General features: G+C 36.8%; 1 protein-coding gene across 9 annotated transcripts in view; it reads left to right on the forward strand.

Moving 5' to 3' along the window:
* DMXL1 (Dmx like 1) overlaps nt 1-3,492 on the forward strand; it is a 125,830-nt gene extending 122,338 nt beyond the window's left edge. For all 9 annotated transcript variants that reach the window (XM_025292991.3, XM_025292985.3, XM_025292988.3 and 6 more), the window contains one exon: nt 1,372-3,492. In XM_025292991.3, coding sequence (XP_025148776.2) covers nt 1,372-1,596 — 225 coding nt within the window. In that variant the 3' untranslated portion in view covers nt 1,597-3,492. The remainder of the gene's footprint in view (nt 1-1,371) is intronic.
* Nucleotides 3,493-8,895: the final 5,403 nt, after the last annotated feature.

Genomic DNA, 8,895 nt, shown 5'->3' on the forward strand with positions numbered 1-8,895 from the left:
TTGAATTCAGTTTCAGGTGCTGTGAAATATACTGACATTTTCCCTTATCCCAGATTTCTCCCTATTTTGTCATACATAGTATCAGCATCCAACCACTTAGTGCCTGATTCAAGAATTCTGATGTACCTGGATAAGCTCTGCTTATAACAGTCTTTCTGAAACTCTACTGTTTCAAACTTAGAAGTTTGAATGTTAAGCAGCTTGTTAAAAATGAATCCCACTCCAGAAATACTGTTGCTAGATTGCCCCCCATAATACCCAATTGGTAAGTCCAAGGCTCAGTAGTGTGCACTTTTATAACATGGATATAGTGGTTTTGATGAAGGGTTCCCTGTCTCCACTTTGAAGGATCTGTAGGGGTAACACTAGTCAACAGATTATTCTAATGGTCAGTAACTCACTGGGGGAGTCTAGTTTCTTAGAACCCATTAATTTAAATGCTAGTGAGACTACTTAGTACAAATAAGTTGGACTAGTTTACTTTGTTAGGACTTCGATACTGTTTTCATAATTCTCAGCCAAAAAAAAATTAACTAGAATTGTAGAGTTTCAAAAAGGTGTTTCTTAAAATCAAATATATATACCAGTTTTCATATAAAATTCTTTTTCGTTTGTTTGAAGCTAGTTTCTTATTTGAACTTTCCTCAGTTTAGAATAAGTTGTGCTAAATGTTAGATTAGTTCTTCAGTATTTTCATTCTGGGTTTGATTATTTAATCAAGTTAAAAGATTTCATAATATACCAGGTTGTATTCAGGAGTTACAATTTTAACACTCATGTCTAGAGTAGTGTGAATTAATGAATTTCTCCGGGAAAAGAAAGAAAAAAAATTTTTTTAATGAGATGTCAAAACATCAGAAAATTGTAATAATTTATCTTGCCACTGGAATATAGTTTTGCCTGATCTGAAGGCCTCTGAGTGTTTGGCACTTTCTTCTTTCCAGTGGTTCTGATTCCCTGGTGGATACTGTGCATTATGGAGAAAAATTACCCTACTTATATAGGTACACAGCAGAATCTTTGCTGAGAGAGAAAATCTTCATTGTAGTTCCCACAATATTACAAGTTTCTGTTGCATTGCATACCTAACCTTCTTGTATCTAAGCTTTCTCATCTCTAATGAAGGGTTTAAAACACTTACTGTCTAACTGGATTAACTTTTGAAGGATGTAATAATATCAACAAGATTTAGAATATTGCAACACTCTATACAAGAATGAAAATGTTGTAACTGTAGGCCTACACAGATTTTTCTCCATTTTTGTTTTAGGAATTTCTTACTTGTATACAAAGACAGGCCTAAATCTTTTGCTTGAATTTTTAAGGTAATCGTCAACCCCAATTTTTATTTTGTCCTTGATGTAATTTCAGATTTGGAGTCTCTCTACCTTTAGTCTTCTTCACACCTTTATCAATGAACATGCTCGGCAATCCATTTTCAGAAATATTGGAACCGGAGTGATGCAAATTGAGACGGGGCCTGCAAATCACATTTTTTCATGTGGAGCTGATGGAACAATGAAAATGAGAATACTACCGGATCAGTTTAGCCCATTAAATGAAGTGTTGAAAAATGATGTGAAATTTATGCTGTAACATTTAAACAATAAGATGTATAATTTATTACCTATTCCTTGAAGTGGCCAACACATATAATGTACCGTGATCATTCTCTATACCACAAATAAGCTAATGCTTTCTTGTTTTCATATTTATTTTATGGAGCTTTGCCCTTGATGCACTGATGCCTTAAAAATTAACAAGGTCATTCAGAATTAGACTACATTGCCTAAAGTAGAATGTGTAAGTAATGCTGTAATAATACATATTTATAGTATGTTATAGTGAGTATATCATAGTGTTAAAGGAGTTTTGTTTTGTTGAAAAGTTCTTCTGCAGACATCTCTGCATGAATTTGTTTCACAGTAAAAATACCCTTTATGTAAAGGCAGTTGCACCTCAGTCATCACTTAATTTACCACATTCTCACTTCCTTTTTCAGACTTTCACATCTGAGACTCCTCTCTTAATTAATGATAGAATGATATTTGGGCAAGAGTCAAAAAATAATGAATATCTCCATTAACACTGTCATTAGGACTTTAGTGATAAATGAGTCAAATGGCTCCTTATGTAAAGTTTTCATCAGTTTTCCCTCTGGAGCCCAAGTTGTGTGTGTGTGTGGTGTGTGTATATATGTAATATATCTTACACATCCTATGTGAACTGTGTGTGTGTGTATAAGAGAAAACTGCAAGTCTTCATTTGTTTTTGTGCCATAACAGCACTGCCACCAGAATAACAACTTTTTTTTGCAACTGGTTTTTTTCATCTTTTTTTTTTTAAATTTTGAATTCTCATAATCTTCAAATAAATTTCAGGAAAACTTCCAAGATTATTAAGATTTCATTGAGTCAGATTAGACTTAGCAGGCAATAATGTTTCTGTGGTGGCATATATGAGACACTTAGGTTATAAATTTGTCAAAGGATTTTTGGGCACCATACATTTTACTTAAATTTTATTTTATTTCTTATTTTTAGGTGCTTTTAGTCTCAAAGTTCTGAAAAACTTACAGCAGTGTTTTTAGAAACAAATGTGAAAAGTCAAATTAAATAGATAGTATTTACAAATGTAAAATACCTGCCAGATCTACCATTAATAGATAATAAACTAAACCTTATATTTTATTATTTTTTTGCCAAAATATATTATTTTATTATAAAAGTATGACCAAAATATTAAAAATGCACAATGCTTTTAACTTAAATGTGCTAACCCTATTTCTGTCTGTTTTGTGCTATACCTTTTCTGATTCAGAATTATAGAAAACTTGATAATACTTGATTTTAACCAAGGAGACTGGAGGCAAACGGGACTAAGTGTTTAAGCAACAACTATATACTACTTAGCTTAAATATATTTTGTTAATAGGAACATTAATAGAACATTTTTATGTAACAAAATATGGACAACTATTATCTTGGAAATTAAAGAGTCAAATGAAGCAAAGAAATGAAGGGCTGGTAAAATGAATTTTGTAATATCCTCAGGATACTTTTAAAAGTATATTGTTAAAAGATTTTGTAAATTCATAATTTTAAATGTGTTAAGCAAGTTGCGATGAAGACACTGTTATTGTGTAGAGAGTTTATGTGCACATAATAACCTGTACCTATAAATTGTGCAATACGATATGTGACTATTTGCCATGGAGAAATCTGTGACAGCATTGGAAATGATACTGTTGTTTGATGTAGTTAATCTTAAATTATTCTTCAGTAATTTCTTCATGAATCAAGATTCAAAAGGCTTTAAATTTAAACACTTTGAGTGAGACAGAAAATTTATGATTATGCTTATTAGGAAAAAGACATGGTGGATGAAGAATTAAGCATTTTAATTAAGGGTTTATATGAATAATAAATTATGTAAGCCCATATGTATTTACATCCAGAGTCATAATATTTTAAATAAACAATCACGCAGTGACTTTTTTTTAAGCATGCTATTATTTTAAGTAATAGTTATGCCACTTTAGTTGATTTCAGTATATTGACATTTTAAATAGGAGAATTTCTGTATTTGTATTTGGTTAATGTAGGAAGAATTACATAATTTTCCCAGATTCCCTATTGTTCCTTTTCTATAGTCTTTTTAACTTAATGAGTAAGCATTATGCAAAAAAGGTGAGACTAAAATGGTAAAGGTAGTTGGAATGTATGCTTAAGTAAAAAATGATGTACATATATGTAAAATTTCATCCACACTAATGGAGTGGATACAACAAATTACATTTTTTAAAATATGTGCTTTCTGAGAATGAGGCTTTGTAATGGTAGAAGAATTAATCACACTATGAGCCTCATTTTCTAAAATGTAGGTTTGTTTTTTTTTTTTTTAATGTAGAACCATGGGACAGTCAATTCTATCATCCTTTCTGGCTCTCTTTGTTTTGCCCCAATTCATTTCTCCTTAAAAAAAATTTTTTTTATAAAACCATTGCAGAATTTCTCCAATTGGTCTCAACGATCAAAACAAAGTACAGAGATATTCTTACTTAAAGAAAATCCTTATACAACATTAGAGTGGCAATGATCTTTTCATAACAGTGTTGACAACCCAGAAAGATATATATTTTACTAAACAAAAAGTTTAAATGTTATATTGCAAAAGATCACAATCCAAAGAACAGGTAGACAAGAAGTATATGTTTATAGGGAAAATTTAATGCTCCTAAAATGATAAATAATGGGAAAATAACGACACCAAGCACAAATATGTTCATCCTCATGAAAAGTTCAAAGAATATTAAAAAAAAAAAAAAAAACTGTGGTACCACTGTTCATCCATCAAATTAGAATAAAGTCAAAACAGTGGCTTCAGTTTGGTGAAGATGCAAGGAAGTGAGCACAGTGAAACATTGCTGGCAGAACTAAACTGCTACAAAGTCATATAGATATATATTAAGACTGAAAAACATACTTTCACTGAGCAATCTTTTGAGAGATTATCCGTTACAGTAAAAATACCTATGCATAAAAATATATGTATACAGATGTTTATTGAGACATCTAGTGGAGCAAAACTGGAAATCTAAATGTTAATTCATTGGTAAATTGTGGCATAAATTTTGGTAATCCGTACAACAGAATATTCTCTCTGCTCAAAAAATTGTTAGAATTGTATCAGTTCATCTGAAAAAAGTTGGTGAGAAAAAATTTTCACAGTAAAAGGTGTTATATCCTATGTTTCAGATTTTTTTAGTCTTTAGTTTTAGTATGCATTATAGGGACATAGAAATATGTATGGAAGAATACATGGGAAGCAAGACTCTAACATGGAAGGAAGAAGGAGATAATACTTTTCTAAATGCCTTTAAACCCTGCTTGGTAACATGATAGCAGAAATAGTCGTGTATGTGTTGGTGAAGAAAAGCTGTACTTCCATACCAGATAGGACTTTGACAACTGATTTGTTGAGTGGTCTTGTGTTAGGAATATTCCTCTTTGAATTGTTGAAAGATAATTTTGGTGCTTGATGTTACTTTAGTAGAAAGGTTATAATGTTATCCTCAGAGTACTTGAAAAAAGTTGAATATAGATTACTTAAATGTACCTGTCAGCCTTAAAAATGTGTATGGCTTTTGCAGTTATTTTCAAAGCTAAATGTTTGGAGTTTTTCATGACTTTTTTTTCCCCTTCTGCTTGCTTGGTTGTTGCCTGAACATCTGTGGTCTGTAATTCAGGGAGCTAATGCAGAGTTGGAGTATAACATTATTTCACAAGGCTCCTTAGAACAAGAAAAGTTTCTTAATGTTCTTTCACTGCAAATACGATGGGTGATAGAAACAGTTTGGTGTTACAACCTGTTTCTTTCCACAGTGGGAATGCCTTATCGTGTGTCATGCTAAGTCACTTCGGTCATGTCTAACTCTTTGTGACCCTTGTGTGTGTGTTGTTAGTCACTCAGTTGTGTCTGACTCGTTGTGACCCCATGGACTGTAGCCCACCATGCTCCTCTGTCCATGGAATTCTCCAGGCAAGAGTACTGGAGTGGGTTACCATCTACTTCATTTGAGATCCTTACTCCTGTATAATTGATTGCTTGGTATATAGGTATGACCTTTGTAACAGAATCTAAGCAGTACAATGTTATCAGCCCAGGATATGTGTTTTTAAAGTTTTAAAGTCTACATTCCTCCCACATGCAAAACACTCATCACCCCACCAATAAACTCCGCAGTGTTTTTATCCTGTTACTGCATCAGGGTTAGGTTTTTGAACCCCCAAGATCTCATCTAAATGAGGTTCAGGTGTATATGTGGCTCCTTACATGAGTTTCCTTAAGTACAGTACTTCTCAGTTTAAAGCCCCATGAAGTAATGAGGCAAGTTACGGGCCTCCTGCCTGTGAAACATACAATGGTGAGACAGACAGAGTAGCTGTCTCCCATTCTAAAAGATGAGAAGTAACAGTCATATGATGTCTCTGGTCCAGAAGGATTCTGAAATTTAGGTGGGTACCTGTCACCAAGTAATCCTGTCCCCTGCAAGTATTTCTCCAGAGCTCTTGGCTCCACCTTCTGGGCTGCCTTTTTTTTCCCTAAGGTGAAGTTGCTCAGTCGTTTCTGACTCTGCAACCCTATGGACTGTAGCCTACCAGGCTCCTCCATCCATGAAATTTTCCAGGCAAGAGTTCTGGAGTGGGCTGCCATTTCCTTCCTCTTAGTTATTCTTGCCACCTCTTTAATATCTTCTGCTTCTGTTAGGTCCATACCTTTTCTGTCCTTTATTTTGCTCATCTTTGCATGAAATGTTCCCTTGGTATCTCTAATTTTCTTGAAGAGATCTCTAGTCTTTTCCCATTCTATTTTCCTGTATTTCTTTGCATTAATTACTGAGGAAGGCTTTCTTATCTCTCCTTGCTATTCTTAGGAACTCTGCATTCAAATTTGTATATCTTTCCTTTTCTCCTTTGCCTTTTGCTTCTCTTCTTTTCTCAGCTATTTGTAATGCCTCGTCAGACAACCATTTTGCCTTTTTGCATTTCTTTTTCTTGGGGATGATCTTGATCACTGCCTCCTGTACAATGTCACGAATCTCCATCCATAGTTCTTCAGGTACTCTATCAGATCTAATGCCTTGAATCTGTTTGTCATTTTCACTGTATAATCATAAGGGATTTGATTTAGGCAATGGCACCCTACTCCAGTACTCTTGCCTGGAAAATCCCAGAGACAGAGCAGCCTGGTAGGCTACAGTCCATGAGGTCGCTAAGAGTTGGACACGACTAAGTGACTTCACTTTCACTTTTCACTTTCATGCATTGGAGAAGGAAATGGCAACCCACTCCAGCGTTCTTGCCTGGAGAATCCCAGGGACGGGGGAGCCTGGTGGGAGGCCGTCTATGGAGTCGCACAGAGTCGGACACGACTAAAGCGACTTAGCAGCATACCTGAATGGTCTAGTGGTTTTCCTTACTTTCTTCAATTTAAGTCTGAATTTGGCTCTCAGTCAGCTCTTGGTCTTGTCTTCGCTGACTATATAGAGCTTCTCCATCTTTGGATGCAAAGAATATAATCTGATTTCAGTGTTGACCATCTGTTGCTGTCCATGTGTTGTTGGAAGAGGGTGTTTGCTATGACCAGTGCATTTTCTTGGCAAAACCCTATTAGCCTTTGCCCTGCTTCATTCTGTACTCCAAGGCCAAATTTGCCTGTTACTCCAGGTATCTTTTGACTTCCTACTTTTGCATTCTAGTTCCCTATAATGAAAATGACATCTTTTTTGGGTGTTCTAGAAGGTCCTGTAGGTCTTCATAGAATGATCAACTTCAGCTTCTTCAGCATTACTGGTCAGGGCATAGACTTGCATTACAGTGATATAGAATGGTTTGCCTTAGAAATGAACAGAGATCATTTTGTCATTTTTCAGATTGCATCCAAGTACCACATTTTGGACTCTTGTTGACTATGATGGCTACTCCATTTCTTCTAAGGGATTCCTGCCCACAGTAGTAGATATAATGGTCATCTGAGTTAAATTCACCCATTCCAGTCCATTTTAGTTCACTCATTCCTAAAATGTCGATGTTCACTCTTGCAATCTCCTGTTTGACCACTTCAATTTGCCTTGATTCATAGACCTAACATTCCAGGTTCCAATGGAATATTGCTCTTTACAGCATTGAACTTTACTTCCATCACACATCACATCCACAACTGGGTGCTGTTTTTGCTTTGGCTCCGTCTCTTCATTCTTTCTGGAGTTATTTCTCCACTCTTCTCCATTAGCATATTGGGCACCTAAAGACCTGGGGAGTTCATCTTTCAGTGTCATACCTTTTTGCCTTTTCATATTGCTCATGGGGTTCTCAAGGCAAGAATACTGAAGTGGTTTGCCATTCCTTTCTTCGGTGGACCACATCGTGACCTATATGTCTTGGGTGGGTCTACAAGATATGGTTCGTAGTTTCACTGAGCTAGACAAGGCTATGGTCCATGTGATCAGTTTGGTTAGTTTTCTGTGATTGTGGTTTTCATTCTGTCTGCCCTCTGATGGATAAGAATAAGAGGCTTGTGGAAGCTTTTGATGGGAGACACTGACTAAGGGGGAAACTGGGCCTTGTTCTGATGGGCGGAGCCCTGTTCAGTAAATCTTTAATCCAATTTTCTGTTGATGGGTGGGGCTGTGTTCCTCCCTGTTGCTTGACCTGAGGCCAAACTATGGTGGAGGTAATGAAGATAATAGTGACCTCCTTCAAAAGGTCCCATGGACACACTGCTGCACTCAGTGCCTCTGACTCTGAAGCAGGCCACCACCGACCCACGCCTCCCCTGGATACTCCTGGACACTCACAGGCAAGTCTGGGTCAGTTTTCTATGAGGGTCACTGCTCCTTTCTCCTGGGTCCTGGTGCTCACAAAGTTTTGTTTGTGCCCTCCAAGAGTCTGTTTCCCCAGTCCTCTGTAAGTTCTGGTGGTTATATGGTGGGGTTAATGGCGACCTCCTCCAAGAGGGCTTATGCCATACCCAGGTCTGCACCCAGAGCCCCTGACCCATAGTTCTGGATCAGTCTCTCTGAGCTGGGCATGCCTTTTGTGCCCTTTCCAGGGCTGAGCAGCTCAGGCGACCAGGAGCTTGGCAAGCGCACTGTCCCACGTGGACCCTGCATCTCAATCACCTCCCTGGTCCTACTTGGCTTCCGTCTCAGGTGTGCTGTATGTCTCCTCTGGAGAGCTGATCTCAGGCTGTGACTCTTCTGGTGGATGTCAACTATACATGATCTCAGGATGATGTGGTTAGAAGCTGGGAGCCTGCTCACAGTTTGGTGGAAGATGCCTTCCCTGGGACTGAGATTGTAGCAGCCCCTCCTTGCCTTCTGGCTCTGGCTGT

This window comes from Bubalus bubalis, chromosome 9, assembly GCF_019923935.1.
Source record: "Bubalus bubalis isolate 160015118507 breed Murrah chromosome 9, NDDB_SH_1, whole genome shotgun sequence".
NCBI lineage: Eukaryota > Metazoa > Chordata > Mammalia > Artiodactyla > Bovidae > Bubalus > Bubalus bubalis.